The sequence below is a fragment of the Phyllostomus hastatus genome, unplaced genomic scaffold (genome assembly GCF_019186645.2).
Source record: "Phyllostomus hastatus isolate PE091 unplaced genomic scaffold, TTU_PhHast_1.1 phas_contig_495, whole genome shotgun sequence".
NCBI classification, from domain to species: domain Eukaryota; kingdom Metazoa; phylum Chordata; class Mammalia; order Chiroptera; family Phyllostomidae; genus Phyllostomus; species Phyllostomus hastatus.
In genome coordinates, this window is record NW_025333895.1 from 7,581,576 (window position 1) to 7,598,355 (window position 16,780).

General features: G+C 65.5%; 1 protein-coding gene across 1 annotated transcript; it reads left to right on the forward strand.

The window, feature by feature from the left end:
• Positions 1–417: 417 nt before the first annotated feature.
• On the forward strand, positions 418–10,324 carry GFI1B (growth factor independent 1B transcriptional repressor). Its single transcript, XM_045846370.1, has 7 exons — positions 418–480; positions 5,797–5,918; positions 6,327–6,464; positions 6,780–7,051; positions 7,636–7,773; positions 8,767–8,932; positions 9,509–10,324. The coding sequence occupies exons 2-7, from the start codon at positions 5,819–5,821 to the stop codon at positions 9,685–9,687; spliced, it is 993 nt and encodes a 330-aa protein (XP_045702326.1). The 5' UTR covers positions 418–480; positions 5,797–5,818; the 3' UTR covers positions 9,688–10,324.
• The last annotated feature ends 6,456 nt before the right edge of the window (positions 10,325–16,780 follow it).

Consider the following 16,780-nt stretch of genomic DNA (forward strand, 5'->3'; position numbering starts at 1 on the left):
GAGGGGAGGAGGGGAGGAAGGAAGGAAAAAGAAAGAAGGGAAAAAAAAAACCTCGAAAGAAGTTCTCGACACAAAATCAGTAAATGTTTCCATTCAACTCTAATCTCTAAAATGTAGTAACTGAGCCGTCGCTGTCTTTGCCTCCGACGCCACTCAGACTTTTCCGGAGCGCGAGTGCCGCCCGGGGGCCGGCCGCAGGGAGCCCGGGGTCCGCAGCGCGTGGGGAGCCCGGTCCTGGGAGGCTTTGATAAGCAAATACAGCCCCGCTCGCTCGCTATTGGCTGTCCCCTCGCCGCCAGATTTTGACAAATAATCAGATTGAAAATCAGGGAGGGGAACGGGAGGGGGAGGGAAAAAAACCAGTGAGAGCGAGAGAAGAAAAAAAAGGAGAAGTATCTGTTTGTGCAGAGAGTCACCGAGTGGACGGGGTGGAGCAGCGAGCTTCCCGCCGCGGCGCCGGGACCGGACCGGACGGGACAGGTGAGTGCGGAGGGAGGGCCGCGCGCCCCCGCCTCCGCGCCTCCGTTTGCCGGTCTGGCCTCCAGGCGGGTGCCCTGGTCCCCGCGGCCGTTCCAGACAGGGTGAGGTGGGCTCCGAATCTCCCCAGGGGGACCTGGCCTTCCGCCCCCGCCCCGAGCCCGGGGAGAGGCGGCAATGAGTGGCGGCTGGGAGCCGGCGCGGGAGCGCCACCACCCTTCCCAAAACTCAGTCTTCGCTGGCAGGGGTCGCCTGCCCACACAGTGTCACACCGACACCCCAGCGGCCCCAAGGACCCGGGCAGGGCACCGTGTGGCGTGGCGTGACACAGGCTGAGGGCCTGAGTTGGGGTCCCCCGTCGGGCACAAACCATCCAGTCCCCTGGGTACTGGGAGCCCTTCTCCATGTATAAGCCAGCCTGGGATGGAGAGACCGCTGGAGGGAGTCCCACGGCCCCCCGAGTTCCCCCACGCTACGTGGGGTGCCCTCCCACCGAGCCTGCTGAGGGGACCGGGGCGGCTGCCCTCTCCACCTCCCCCCAGCCTCCAGGAGCAGTCGGACCGTAGATGGGGAACTGGGGTCACAGCCTCTTCTACCTTTTAGGGGGGAAAAAAAACCCAGGTTGGAGTCTGGGCAGCCGGGGTGAGGTGCGCGCTCTGACGACATGGGCTTGCGGCGGGGTGGGGGGGGCCAGTCCGCGAGGTCGCGGTGGGCAGGTGCCTCTGTACTTTTCTTTGGGGAACAGCCCAGGGCTTCTGTGAGATCTGGGGGCACAGGGTTCATTGGCAGTCCCGGGCAGAAGCCGGCTGAGCTCACCCGCGCTGCTGGGCTCCTGGCGCGCCGCCCAGCAGGCTGTGAGAAGAGGTCTTCGCTCTCGGGGAAGTGGCAGGTCCCTTGTCCTCAGAGCCGGCGCCCAGGGGCTCTGCGGGTGAGAGGAGGGAGTGAGGGAGGTCCCTTCCAGCTCCGACTCATGCTGCTTTCCCCACGGAACGTTCTTGGAGAGCGTCAGAAAGCTCCTGGGGTTCACTGTGATGGGTGGGGCCGCTCAAAACCGGGGCAGACCTGTTTCTGGGGGCTTTTAGGAGGATGGGGGGGTCATGGGGGCTGCTTAGTGGAGAACACGAGGACTCCTCCCTACGGCTCTGGGGCCAGACGGCCGGGACGATAGCCTGATCACGTCCCTGGGACCCAACCTCTCTCCCCTTTCCAGAAACAGCGGGAAGCCTCGCCCCTCTCTCCCTCAGTCCAGAGGCTGGCTCTCGGCCATGTGTCCTCCAGGAGCTCAGACCAGAGGGAGCTGTCCCGGCCTCCCGTTCAGAAACGCTCAGGACGTGCCTCACTCACTCACTTTTGTTTTCATTGAGATAAAACAGACCTGACACGAAACCGACGGTTTTACACGGGCGGCTCCGCGGCACGAAGCCTACCCACACGGTCGCACAGCCGCTGCTGCCCCCCCGCCCCCCCAGAGCACAGAGCTGCTTCCACCTGGCGAGACTGAAACTCTGTGCATTAAACAGTAACCCGCCGCGCCCCGCCCCCAGCCCCTGGAGACCTCCGTTCTCCTCCCGGTCTCTGTGGGCTCGCCTGCCGGAGACACCGCGTATGAGTAGACCCGCAGTTCTGTCCCCCTGCGACATCCTCTATCATTGTGCTTGTTTTGCTCAGCAGACTGTCCTCCCCTTTCGCCCACACCGTAGCCGGTGTCAGGAGTCCCTTCCTTCCTCAGGCTGAGCAGCATTCGCCTGGACGGAGGTGTCGCATTCATTCGCCATCCGCTGGCGGACACTGGGGTCGCTTCCACCCCCCGGTTGTCGTGCGTGTGCCTCTGCGAACTGGGGTGTGCCGGTATCTGCTCGCGCCCCTGCTCTCAGTTCCTTTGGGGGTGCACCCAGAAATCGATTCGCTCACTTGTTTAAAGAAAGATTTTATTTACTTGCTTTTAGACGGAGGTGAAGGGAGGGAGAAAGAGAGGGAGAGAAATATCAGTGCGTAAGAGATGCACGGATCCGTTGCCTCTCACACGCCCCCTACTGGGGACCTGGTGTGTAACCCAGGCATGCGCCCTGACTGGGAATCGAACCGGCGACCTTTCGGTTCACAGGCCGGCGCTCCGTCCACGGAGCCACACCAGCCGGGGCTGCTTCACTCGCTTCTGGCGTTGCCTTCTCTGAACGTAGGGAGAAACACCTGAGAACGCCTTCCACGTTTCAGATGGAAACAGCGCCTCCTCCCCTACCGTGGCTGGGGCCCACTTCCCCCTCCTCCTACCTGGAAAGGGCTTCTGTTTGTTTGTGTTTCCCCCGAAGTCACGCCTCCACGCACCAGGAAGTCCAAAGGGTCCTCTCCGGCCGCCGCCGCCGAGAAACAGCCGTCTTGCCCAACCCTCCCAAAAGGGGAACCCAAGGGATGCGCTTCTCAGACGAGGTGGGTCCGTGCCATGCTGCCCGGCAGCAACGGCCGGCCGGCCGGCGCGTGGGATGCGAGAGCGAGAGGGAAGTGGAGAAATCTTAGTCCAACCGTCCCCACGAGAGACAGGAAAACCGAGCCCCAGGTCGGCGGCCGGTGCGGTCCCGCACGAGGTCACAGAATCAGACCCGGGGATCCCGGGCCTGCGGCTCCAGCTCCTTCTGGGAGTCGGGGTGCCGGGCACCCCCACCCCCGCCGCCCCGACCAGGCCGGCTTCCGACGTTTTGGCTGAGATTCTGACTCAGGGCCGGGACCCTCTATCAGGATTGGGGTTTTTTTGAGAGATGTTAACAGTGGGTCTCTTTCCGGAGCCCGATACCATCGAGGTCTCTGTTTTATGAAGAAATCTTAGCCGTCTTTCACAATCTCTGCTCACACCTCTGTCTCCCGGACGGGTTCCTGTGAATCAAAACGGCGTAGTTGTCGTTGTTAATTAACTACCCTATAGGTGACTGGTTCCTGTTTTTGGGTTTTTTTTTTTTAAACTCAGGTAACAGGGGTCAAAGGGAAGTTCTCTGGGTGCAGCAGGCCGCAGGGCGAGCTCGTGAATCTGAGAGCGTCATTGTTCGTCTGTCCGGCGCCTCCCCGGGCCCCAGGCCCGAGGGGAGGCCAGAGCTTCCCACGGCAAACCTGTTTTCTCACCTGCCTCTCATCGGAACTCTTCCCGGCCTGACGTGGGGCCTCTGGGCTCCAGCAAAGACGCAAAGATCAGGGCAATTGGGTTATTCCAGCCACCAGCCTCCGCCTGCAGTGCTGGCAGCATGGACGCAGGGGCCCGACCTGGCCGAGAGGCCTTGGCCGGCCGCGCTCCTCTCCCGGCCTCAGTTTACCCCTGGGACCCAGGAAGACAATCACGGCTCCCCTTGCCCCGTGCGTGTCGGATTGGGTGATACCCAGGGAGCTTTAAATGCTGTCCTGTTTCCCTGGTAGCCTGGGGCTGGGTGACCATGTCCCGCCTGCTCCCCCTCGCTCGGCCCTGGGACTGGCTCTCGGCCTCCGTTTCCCTCTGCGAAATGGGGTGATAGCAACTCGGCTCTCGGGTCAGGGTCAGCAGAGCTGAGACGCAGCGGGTCGAGGCTGCGAGGAACTCCGGGGTTCAAGTGCACGGGCTTTAATGCCTGCCTTCAGCTCCGGTGGGTTACTATGAAACACCGCGTGAAAGGCAAAGTCGTTTGAAAGAGAGATTGACCGTGGCCTTGGGAGGCTCCCACAGGGCGCAGGGGTCTCCTCTCAGACTGCTCAGGGTCTGCTTCAGTGCGTTCCTCCCCGCAGCCCAGAGCCAGAAGGGGGAAGGAAGGGGGCTGCGGGGAGCCCTGGGTGGGTGGAGGGGAGGAGGCAGGAAGAGACTGTCCCCAGGAGATAAGGCCGCCGCGGGCTGCCCGGCCAGCCTGGGCAGCCCCGTGAGGTCAAAATCTGACAGCGGCCTTCAAGTCCCAACCCCTTCGTTTCAGAGCCCGCGGCGGAGGGGCCTGGGGTGGGGCCCTGCTCCCTCGGGGCTGGCCCCCGCCCTCCGAGGGTGCCCGTGAGGGCCAGCCCTGGGCACGGGACGCGGTGAGGCCGGACAGCACACAGCCGTGCAGCCTGGGCACCACGCCTGGCACGTCGCACGCTTGTCTGCGATAAACAAGGGTCCTTTCCTGCCCCGGCGATCCCGGGAAGCCTGGCTGTGGTCCCATTTAGCAGATCTGTACACTGAGGCACACAGCAAGGAGGGCCCAGCCTGGGCTGGCCCCAGGTCGGGGGGGGGGGCACAGCCCACACTCCTGAGGCCGCCGGGGACTCTGGGCACAGCTGGGGGCCCTCTTCTGCCTGGCCAGGGCCATCCCCGGGGTGACTGACTCTCCGGGTCTGCTCTGCAGGCAGGACTCCGGGCTGCCCTGTCTAATCTTCCTCCCCCAGAGAGCAGCCCGCCGCCCGGGCCTTATCAGCCGCTCAGAGCGGCGTCACCCCCTTCCCGCGCTTGGCCCTATCTGCCCTGCAGCCCCAGGGCGGGGGCGGGGGGGGCTCCCCCTCGAGACCTGGGTGCCCGTCTCACAGAAAAGGGAACAGGCCCAGAGAGGTTAAGTATCTGCTCCAAACTGCACAGCAGGTGAGCTGGGATGCTGACTCAGGAGCCTCTGACTCCACACCCTGAGTGCAGACCGCCCCTCTCCGAGACCGTTGGAGGCCGGGCCGACCAGGATGCAATGCGTCTCCCTGGATGTGAGCCCACAGGGTGTCACCTGTGCAGTCCCCCGCTTCCTCCGCTGCTCCTGGGGCGGCTCGGGCACGCAGGCAGCGGCTGCTGGTCCTGGGCCTTTCTAGAGGTTGGCATGTTCGTTTCCTACCCAGAAGCAGGGAGAAGGTTGGGGTTTACAGTTGCCCTACGGCAGGTGCCACAGACCAGGCGGCTTAAGACGACAGGACGGTATTCTCTCGGGGTCTGAAGTCTGTGAAACCAAAGTCAAGGTGGCGGCAGGGCCGGGCCTCTGCGGGTGCTCAGGGAGCGGGCTGCCCGCCTCTCTCCTCCCGCTGGCAGCCCCCGGCAATCCTGGGCGTCCGTGGGCTTGTAGCCGCTGCGCCCCAACCTCTGCCCTCTCCCTCCGGGGGCATTCTCCTGTGTGTGTCTGTCTGCGTGCCCGAGTCCCCCACTTCTCACACTAGTATGGGACCTCGGGCCACCCCCGCAGTCCAGCGTGACCTCACCTGAACTCGGCCGCACCTGCAAAGACCGTGCTTCTGCATGAGGTCGCAGTCACAGGTCTCGGGTGGACGCTGTTCCGCCCAGGACAGGGCGTTCTGACTTCAGGAGGCGGCCCTACCACACAGCGGGGCGCCGCCCCCTCAGCGTCCTCCCTTCTCCCCGTGCAGGTGGGGGGGGCGCACGTGGACGATGCCACGCTCCTTCCTGGTGAAGAGCAAGAAGGCGCACACGTACCACCAGCCCCGCGTCCAGGACGATGAACCAGTCTGGCCCCCTGACCCGAGCCTGGGTAAGTGGGGGGCGCGCAGGCCTGCCCCCGCTGCACCCCACTCCCGGCTCCCTGCCCCTTGTGATAGGGCTACAGAGGCTCTCTGCCCCGCCTTCTGGGTCTGGGGGCAGGAGGAACTCAGTCCATGTCGCATTGGCTGAATGAATGAATAAACGAATGACTGAATGTCCCGATCTCTCTGAGCCCTGGCGGCAAGGAGAGCTCAGGGTGCGGCCGGCCCTCCGTGGCTGCGGACGAGGACGTGTGGGTCCCAAACGGGGTCTGATCTAGGGCTCCCCTGTCTGGGCGCAGCCCCTGAGTATGAGCAGCCAGAGGCGCCTGCCTCCCCCTCCTCCTGGGGAGGGTCCTGCCCCTGACTCCCTTCCGGGGGCTGCAGCCAGGGGCACTGATGGTCTTGTCTCCCCACAGGGATCAGGGACCAGGCCCCGAGCAGCTACCCCGTCCTCAGCGCCCTGTCACCGAACCCGTGCCTGGACTGGACCGACCTCAAACGGGAGCCAGAGCTGGGGCTGGACCACAGCTTGACCAGGATGGTCCCGGCACCAGGTACCTGGCCCGACAGCACCCCCCACCCCCGCCATTCCAGGGAGGGCCGGGGAGGGGAGGGGCTCCTGGGAGCAGGGGCCCTTGGAGTCTCGGGGTCAGGAAGGACCGACAAGGGGGTCAGAGGGAGCAGCTGGGCGGGCTGATGAAGTGGCATGTGGTGGGGGGCACTCTGGGGGGGGTCATCGCTGAGAGAGCCCGGCTCCCCCACAGCGAGTGCCTGGGGCTCACACGCCGAACCAGCCCCAGCGCACGGCGGGGAGTCGGTGCTCCGTGTTTGAGTGAGTCACCACCACGCACGTGTCCCCCTCTCCACAGAAGGCCCTGCCGTGACGCCCCAGCCCCAGGACGGGGACTCGCCCCACTCCGACTCACCCCCGTTCTACAAACCCAGTTTCTCCTGGGACGCCCTGGCCTCGTCCTACAGCCACAGCTACCGGCAGGCCCCCTCTACCATGCAGTCCGCCTTCCTGGAGCGCTCCGTCAGCCTGTACGGCAGCCCCCTGGTGCCCAGCGCCGAGCCGCCCTTGGACTTCAGCCTCCGCTACTCCCCGGGCCTGGACACGTACCACTGCATCAAGTGCAGCAAGGTGAGCGGCGGCGGGGGGTTCGAGGTCCGCTCTGCCTCCGCCTGCGGCACACGCCGGCGGGCACACAGTGGGGCTTCAGGGCGGGCGCTCCGGGGCAGCTTGGGCCCCCCTGGGGGGCAGGCAGGTCGGGGATCCACAACACCGTCCCCGTCACCGTTCCTGGAGCCCTGGCCCGGTGCCCGGCCCCAGGCTGAGCTCCTGACACCCACGGTCCCCGGGAGGTGGACACGGACACAGGGCTGAGTCTCTTGCCCGAGAGCACGTAGCAAGCAGACCTCAGAACCAGGTTCAAAGCCAGCTCCAGCCGACTTTGGTTCTTAGCCACCAGGCCTCCAGGCGGGGCCAGGGGGGCTTCCAGATTCCCTCAGCCCCCGTTTTACTCAGAGGAAACCCAGCCACACGGGGAAAGGGACCTTCCCAGGACACGCAGCACCGGCCGGCAGAACCGGCGGTCCAGGGCTCCTTCTGCAGGCCGCCCCCCACGGCTGGAGTGGGGTGCCGGCGGGGGGTGGGGCACGGCCCTGGGACCCGGGCCCGGCCCCTCCCCCACAGCCCCCTGGCCTCACGCGCTGCCCCGCCCCCAGGTCTTCTCCACCCCGCACGGGCTGGAGGTGCACGCCCGGCGCTCCCACAGCGGGACCCGGCCCTTCGCCTGCGAGGTCTGCGGCAAGACCTTCGGCCACGCGGTGAGCCTGGAGCAGCACACGCACGTCCACTCCCAGGTGGGCCGCCGGCCGAGCCCAGCGCCCCCGCTTGCCCTCCCGCGCCGCGCCGCTCCCGGGAGGCCCGGGGGGCCACAGCCTGGGGGCCCCTCACTGCCTGCCTCCCCCGCTCCGAGTCTCCCGTACCCACTGCGAACACCCCTCACCCCCCGATGGGCCAAGCCGGAGGAGTCTCTTGGCCCGGGCGGGTCCCTGGAGACAGGAACGGTCCTGCCTCTCGGGGCGGCGGGGGCGGGGGGGGTGGTCAGGGCCTGTGTCCTCACCTTGGCGTCCTGGAGTCGGGCTTGACCGTGCACTCGCTGCAGGCAGCCCCGCCGGAGGCAGGAAACCCTTCTTTAGCATTCCGTCCTCGAAAAGCGCCCGCCGCAGCCCCGAGCACTGACACCTGAGTCGGTAGGAAAGTCTCAGGCGGGAGAAGCAGCAAAGGATCGTGAGAGCTCGCGTTCATGAGCACCCCAGTCCTCCCAACGACCCTTTGAGGTCATGGCCGTGACTGTTCCAATGGGCAGATGAGGAAACTGAGTCTCAGGGAGGCTGAAAAACATGCCACGGTCACGTGCCTAGTAAGAAGCAGAAGCCAGACTCAGGCCTCGAGTATTCAGGCCCTTACCCAAACCACAGAGCAGCCCGTGGCCGTCCCCACCCCGGGGAACTCGCCCTGGGTTCAGGGATGTGGAATGTGAATCCCCGAAAAAAACTCCCAGATCGGTCGGTCCACCAGTCAGTCAACAAACATGTATTTTGTTGGGGATGCTGTGGAAGTTACCAGGAAAAATCCCACAGGAGACTGACTACTCAAGCCCCAAGTCTCAGCCCCTCCTTGTGGGGGAGAAGGATTGGGGGACCCTGGGTCCTGTCCTCAAGGCCACCCCAACGGAGTGTCCTGTTCCTCAGGGGATTCCGGCCAGGTCCAGTCCTGCACCCAGCCTGGCCATCCTGGGTCGCGAGGCCCCGCCTGCGCCTGACCCCCCGGGGCCTCGTTTCCTCCGGCAGGAGCGCAGCTTCGAGTGCCGGATGTGCGGCAAAGCCTTCAAGCGCTCGTCCACCCTGTCCACCCACCTGCTCATCCACTCGGACACGCGGCCCTACCCCTGCCAGTTCTGCGGCAAGCGCTTCCACCAGAAGTCGGACATGAAGAAGCACACCTACATTCACACCGGTGAGGCCGCCGGCCCCTCGCGGCACCCCGCGCGGCACCCCGCTCGGCACCCCGCCCGGCCTGGCAGAGCCCCCGCATGCCCCCACCTCTCACTGTCAGCAGGACCAGGGTCTTCAGGACAGTGGGGTCGAGTTATGTGCGGGGGGGCGGGGGTCCCCTCCACCGGGAGGGCTAGATGCGGTGTGCTCCTTAAGCTCACCTGATACCTAGAGGAAACACCGGCAGGAAACAGCCAAAGTTGGCAGTGCAGGTCTCCGGGCAGGAGTGAGGCTAGCAGGGGGATTTTTCACTCATTCCTTCCTCCACTCATTCACTCATTCACTCGTTCACTCATTCACTCCCCGGCTGCTACCTGCGAGCCTGTTTTGAGCCCGGAGCCATCCTAGGTTGACAACCCGGATGGACCCGGTCCCTGCCCCGCCCTGCCCCGGGTCCAGTCCAGCGGGGGGCGTGGGTGTCGGAGTCCGTGTGGATTGATAGTGAGATAAAGCAAGAACGTTCTGGAGAACCTCCGCAGGGCGTCGGGGCGGCAGGCCCAGCGCGCGAGGCCTTGACCCAGTCTCTGCTGCCCCGCAGGCGAGAAGCCGCACAAGTGCCAGGTGTGTGGGAAGGCCTTCAGCCAGAGCTCCAACCTCATCACCCACAGCCGCAAGCACACGGGCTTCAAGCCCTTCAGCTGCGAGCTGTGCACCAAGGGCTTCCAGCGCAAGGTGGACCTGCGGCGGCACCGCGAGAGCCAACACAACCTCAAGTGAGGCGGTGGCGGCGCCCGTGCCCAGCCCTGGCCCGCCCAGCCCTGGCCCGCCCAGCCCGAGGTCCTGGCGCCGGGAGGGACGCCAGCCTCACGCACCCAGATCCCCCGTCTCCTGGAAGCAGCACTTGATGGGGATCGTCCAGCTTGTTTTCAGACTCACCAAATTGCTGTGTGACTTTGGACAAATTGCTTTCCCTCTCTGGAACAATAGTGCTCCTGCCGTGCAGAGTGGGAGCTGAGCTGAAGATGTAAAAACTTGGGTGCCTTCTACAGGGCAAAGCCGGGGAGGCCAGAGTAGCCCCACGTGGGCAGGGATGCCCTGAACAGACCAGAGCGGGGACCCACGGAGAAGCTGGAACCCCCCAGTGCCTTCTGCCCACCATGCTGGCATCCGGCCCCCTGGTTTTAGGGGGCCTCTCTCGGGCTGCCGGATGGTCAGATCAGAACCGCCTCCTGCCCCAGGGTGGGTGCCGAGCACCCCTCTGCTTCAGCCAAACCTGCCGGCTGCCCCCCACTTCCGACCGGCACTCGGCTGGCCCCGGGGCAGGGGGTCCAGTTCCGCCATCAGACCCAAGGGCCGCAGGAGCCGGCAGTTACTGTTGTCAAATGTCTGTTCCCCTCAACTGCTATAGATGGAAATAAAGACACAGATTTATTTACATTGGACCAGCGTTTATTAAGCGCCTACTGGGTGCAAGACAGCGTAGGAGGCTTTGGGGAGGAGCGGTGAGGGGCTTTGAAGAGCAGAGACAGCCAGGCGGTCTCCTGGGACAGGCTGGGAGAGGGGCGCCCAGCCCGAACGGAGCAGCGGGACTGGCCCAGAAGCACCGGCCGCGGCGTGGCAGGCCCACCCACCAGGCAGGGCCCGGTCCGGGCGGCGGGGGCTGTGCTCGGGGCTTCGCACACACAAGTTTCTCCTCTCACAGTCCCGGAGGTCCAGAAACCCACCAGGAGTCCCACAGGGCAGAGCTCAAGGTGTCAGAGGGCGCGTTGCCCCTGGAGGCCCCGGGAACACCGGTTCCTCCTCTGACCCCAGAGGCTGCCGAGTTGCTCGGCTTGTGGCCGCTTCCTCCACCCTCCGAGCTGTCCCTGCGTCCCCTCTGTTCTGCCTTCACCTCCCTGCCGCCCTCTTGGGAGGACCCCGTGATCGCGTGGAGCCCCCCTGGCTGACCCAGGGTCAGCTTCCCGCACTGGGGTCCTCACACCGACGTCGCTGTGGTTGGCCGAGCGACGGACGGTCCCCGAGACGGCCCCGGCGCCCTGCGTCCCGGCCCTGGGACCGGGCAGTGTCAGTCCGTCTGGCACAAGGGACTCAGCAGGTGTGACTGAGGGAGGCCTGGTGCCCCCTCGCTGACTGTGAGACTGGGGGTTGAGCTCCTCCTCCGTAATAAAACGGTGGGCGTGACCACCCGCCCCGCAGGTCTCTCTCTGGGAGGGCTCCGGGGTGAGCAGGGACCCGCCCACAGCGAGTACAGGGCCTGCTCCCGCCCCGGGGCCCTGAGCCTGGGCGGGCCGTCTCCGGGGCGGCTCTCCTGTGCTAGCCGGGTGCAGGGTTCCACACACTGCCTCCAACCTGTGCAGAGAGGCGTCCCTCTCCCATTTTACAGAGGGGGCACCTGAGGCTCAGAGAGGTCGGCCAGCGTGCTCAAGGTCACACAGCCAGCGAGTGTGGCGCTGGGACCAGGATACCTGATTCCAGGTCCCCATTCGTCTGTCCCCCCTAGGACACCTGCGAGCGTCTCCTCTGGTCCTCGCCTCTGCTGGGGTTCCAAGGCCTCATGGGGAACAGGGTCCCTGGCCTATTGCATTCCCAAGGCTCTCCCTGTCTACCTGAGCCAGGGCTCCCCTGCGCAAACCTGTCCAGGGTGTGGAGGGTGGGTGGGGGCGGGGCTCAGGATTTGCCGGGGAAGAGGGTCTGGCCCCTCAGTGAGCTCCCACCAGTTCACACACCGCAGGCCTGGCCCTTGAAGTTGCAGGAAGAGGGCCCCCAACAGCCAGCACCCCAGAGCCGACTCTGCCCTGGAGACCAGCCGCTCCCGCCTCCTCTGTCCACAGAGGCCAGACCGGGAAAGGACCTGCCCAAAGCCACACAGTGGGCCGGCCTGGAATGACTCCTGACCCGGGGTGAGGGGCCTCGCCCTGCACCTTCTGGGTCTGGGGAAGTGTAAGGGGGGGGGGCGGGTGCCGGACACACACACACACACACACACACACACACACACAGGGAAGCTGCTTTGCATGTTCCCTGTTTGCTAAACAAAACCACACTGACACCGGGATTTCAGCCACTTCTGCGGCAGGGCGGGGCGCGGGCCGCACAATGCGCCTTTCTCCGCCTGCTGAGGTTCAGGGAAAGCAGGGTTCAGCTTGCGGGCCCCTCCACCGAGGGCTCCCAAGGGTGCAGGAATGGGTGCAGCCTCGGCGTGCTTCGGGCTGGACTCCCACTTGCACTCGGCAGAGAAAGGGGCCCGTGTGGGCACAGGCACGGGGGCTCCATGACATCTGCCTCTCCCTCTCTTCTCCTCTGCCCCTCGCACCGCAGGCGGTCGCTGGGGCTGGGGCCGGGGGCTGCTCGGAGTCCCCTCTGCTCCGCTGCCCTGGCCCCGTCCCCACCCCCAGGAAGGAGGGCTTCACCTGCACAGCTGTGACCCCTGGAGGAAGGGCCCAGATGGGCTCGGGCAGCGGGAATGGGGCTGCCTGAGCAAGGCCTGTCCCTCCTTCAGGGTCAGGGGCCTGCTCGTCACCCTGGGATGGGGGCCTCGCCCAGGAGGTGCCGTGGGGTGCCCTTCACGGCTGGGGATGGAGGGGGTTCACTCGCCCTATTCCCTGCTTCTCACGACGCCCCCACCTCCTCTCCGTCTGAGTCTGCGCCGTCGGCATCGCCGTGTGTGAACGGGGGGATGGTGTCCAGCCCCTCGAGGGGACGAGGTTTCCCTTTGCCTCACCAGGGCGCCGAGGCCCGGCGCGGGGAAGCAGCGGTCCAAGTAGGACCGCCTGCTAGCGCAGAACCCAGGTTTGCTGACCCCTGTCTGGTGGCCTTTCCACCAGGGCGCAAATGGACGGCATAACGCAGGGGACGCTGTTTGCATCGAATAGGGTGAGACTGGACACCGAAGTTGCACGGTGAGGCGGGGGGGACTGTTGCACGGGGCAGTGAGACCTCAGGGTGGTGCTGGAGACCCAGCTGGAGCATCGGCTCGCCCAGCAGTAAAATCAACACTTCACCGTTTAAACAAGCCGGCCACATCTGGGGGCTGAATGCAATATCTGAATGAATTGTCGGGTCAAATGTCCTGTCCACGGTGGGAGCTCCAGGCTACTCCCCCAGGCCCTGTGCTCTGTGCTCTCCTGCATGGGGGGGCACGTAACAACCCCCACCCCAGAGCAGGGCACACCCCAGCAGGGCAGCCGGGTCCCACCAGCCCCAGGACCGGGGGGCCCGGAGACACAGACTGGGAGACGCCCAGAGGAAGTCTCTGCGTGAGGATGGAAATGCATCTCCCAGGGCTGGCCCAGGCATTGGTGTGTGGCCGCAGCCCGTCCCCGTCCGCCCAGAGTGCAGAGCGCTGGTCTAGAAGGAGCCGTGGACTGGGCGAGGTGCGGAGGCGGGGCCGGGATGCTGGGACAGAGGGCAGGGTGGGAGGGCCAGGGTTCTGGACTATCTAGAAGATTAGGTTCCATCCTGAAAGTTCCCTAGAGGCCAAACACGGCTCCGCCCCACCACCCACTACAGACTCAAGTCCCAGCGCCTGGCCTTGGCCAGCCCCGCACTGCCCTACACGGACCCCCAGCCGGTGTGGGAGCAGGCTGCTCCAGAGAGAAGGGGCAGGACAAATAAGGGGTGGCAGCGGTGGCAGGGGGTACAAGGGACACGCCCACGGGACGACGAAGAATCTGGACTGGCCAGAAGCGTACGAGGCTGCGGTGACCGCACGCAGCGGGGCACGGTGGGGCACGGGCTGGGGCGACAGAAGACACTCGGCACCCAGAGGAGTCTCCGGAAGTCACCGGAGCCACTGACTCCTTGCCAGACCAGGGACAGAGCCCGGGAGACCCCAGCGGAGGCCCCGTGGGGCCTGGGGAACCCAGCGGGCACCGGGCGTTGGAGGCTAGCTCAGAGTCCCCATCAGGGGTGGCCGCAGCACCTGATGTCAGCCAGCTGCTCCCAGCTCCCTGCTGAGGCTGGGAGGGGGGGACTGGGGGGGGAGCCCTCCACTGCCCCTGTGGAGGGGAGGACGCAGAAAAACATCAAGACCAAACGCCCCACCTCCCTGGGACTCTGGGCCAGCAGCGTCTTTCCTGTTTTACCCCGAAAGGCCTTTAGGGAATTCTCGATGCCATTTCTCGCCCCCGCGCCTTTGCCCATGGCGCTCCCTCCACCTAAAATGCCCTCTCCCCTCCCCTGGACCCTCGAAGCCCAGCCCAAGTACGGAAATCGTCCCCACGTGCTCACCCCACACCCTCCACTCCGTTCCTAGGAATGCGAGGCAAAGAAATAGTCCTGGGCGAGCACCCAGACTGACCCGCTACAGGGCTGTCTCCTGAAGCCCACGGGCCCTGGGGTGGGGGGAACTGGAACCACCGGAAACCGGCGCGAGGAGACTGGCTGCGGGACGGGGGATGCGGCAGCGGCGGATGCGGCGGCGGCGGGACAGAGGCCGTGTGGCTGTGGGAAGGGCACCGCGCGCTTCCTAAGGGCTGACCCAGACGCAGGGGGCCTGGCGCTGCTCCCCGACAGCGTGTGGTCCTGGGAGAAGCACAGCATGAGTCTGCGGGTGCCTGGGGAGCAAACCCGCCGCAAGCCCGCCGCACCCTTGGGGGCTGCGGTTTCCCCGGGGGGGTGGGGCGCAAGGAGGAGGGCTGGGCTTCGCGCTCTCTGCTGTCTCGAAGGAGACTTGAATTTGTGTGCGTGTCTCTCTATCTAACTATCTATATGTTTACTAAAAAAGTTGGCGAGAACAGATTTCGCAAGGCAAACGCGTCGACACCGGAAGCTGCTCGCGACGCCCTGCGCGCGGAGGAGCGGTTTGGAAATCAGTGCGCGCCAGGCGATCCCGTTTCACCGGCCGGCATGTGTGTGTGTGTGTGGGGGGGGTTTCCCAGGACGGAGGGCGGCGTAGGGAAGGGGCTGCACGACGGGGCTCTGCGCACTTGCTTGTCCTCATTTTTCAGGGTGGATGCTGCAGTTTTGTGCAGTGGGCGAGCGTGATAACATTATCAGCGGCATTACAAAAAGACTCCCTCGCACAAATACATTTCCCTGCCCCGGCGTCCGCCGCTCCGCCCCTCCCTGCTGGCGCCCCAGGTTTCCGCAGGTGACGAGGCTCCGCGAGCTCCGTGGGCAGGTGCCTTCCTCCTCGGCAAGTGCGGGCTGGCTTGTCCTCCACCCGCGACCCCTGAGGCACCTCCCGGCAGGCACGGGGTTCAAGCCTTTGTATCCTGACGCTTAGCTAGGGTGCAGCAACCTAGAAGGTCCCCCAAAGTCTAAGGTGAACGTCCTACCCCTGGCACCTCCTTGGCAGGTGGGGTGGGACCCCAAAGATGGACCCCCTGGCTCGTGCGCAGTGGGGTGGACACTGGACATGAGCCCTTCCCAGACTCCCCGAGCTCCCTCTGGCTTTGGTGGGTCTGGCTGCGAATGGGTGTCTGCCAGGAGCCAGGCGGAGCCCGGGGCTCCATGGCCAGGGGGGAGGGGGTGCAGGAAGGCAGGAGGAGGGAAATCTGGGGCAGGGGCTGTACTGAGCAGCGGGGCCCAGGTCTGGTCTGATAAGTTTATCACACCGTGCCGGCCGCCAACTGTCGGCGTGGAGCAGGCCCCGGGGCCCTGGCGGCAGGAGGCTCCCAGCCGATAGCGCCTTCCCAGTGTTATCAGGGGCCTGGTGCCCAGCGAGTGGGAGAAGGGGAGCAGGAGAGAGAGAGACCCTTCCGGCCACTTCACCCCAGCAAAGGAGCCAGGGAGGAAGAGGCTCCTGAGGTTCCTTAAGGGTGGGGGGGCCCCCCACTTCCCAGCGTACCGGCACATGCAGCTGAGAGAGAGCCCCTTGCGGACGCAGGCTGGAGACCTCGCTTCTCCTGGCCCTGGCCTTCCGAACCGTAGAATGGAGCCCACGCATCCCAGCTCCTCTGCGAGGCCACGGGGAAAAAGTCCCCTTTTCTGGAAGCTTCCACCCCCACAGTACATGAGGGAAAGCCTGAGGGATCGAGCAAGAGGACACTTCCCTGGTGTTCGTCCTACGCCAGCCCTTTCTCTCCCCGACCCTGTGGTCTTGGCGTGAGGACTTGCTTCTTGCTTGGGGGGGGGCCCCTGGATGCCCAGCCCGGCCCTTGTCGCCGTCCCAGGGGATCCCCACCCGGGGGAACCAGGGACGGGACCTCCCCTGCCTTTTGAGGGGAGGAAACTGAGTCTCAGAGCGAACACAGACGAGGGGGGGCGGACGCAGAAGGCGCAGGAGGCCGGGAGTGGACCCACGGAGGGAGATGGGTGGGGCGGCTGCCCCCCACCTGTCGTCCGCAAGTGGGGCTCAAAGCGCAGCCGCAGGCAGCCTGACCTCCAGGTGGAGACCACCTGGCATGGGGAACCCCAACTTCTGGAGGGTTATCTTGGGGGCAGGAGGCACCGTGGTGGATTTAAAATTTTCCTTTTTTCTAGACTTTTCCTGGGGTTTCTATGATTTTTACAACAGCCGTGTGGAGATTGGCATTGGGTGGGGTGGGGGCAGAGAAAGGGGATCTGTTTGTTTCGAGGCGGAGAGAAGGAGCGAGGGTCCCCAGGGGGCGGGGAGTGCTCAGCTGGGCCCCCCAGCCCGGGGGCCGTCTGCAGACACCGCCTCCACTGCCCAGCACCGGGCGCAAGCCGAGGCCAGGCCTGCCCGCCTGTGCAGAGCGGACAGCGTGTCCCCCAGGGGCCCTACGGCAGGCCGGGCTGGGGACCCTACTGGAGGCACGAAGACCACCCCCCTGGGCCAGGAAGCATTCATCCATCGACTCTCGTTGGTCAAGTGCACGGCTCAGGCAGGGCGCCACTCTGGGCGGTGAGCAGACAGGGCGCTGGGGAAGCAGATGAAAAGCCGTCCTTCTTGGAGCCCCGTGGGGAC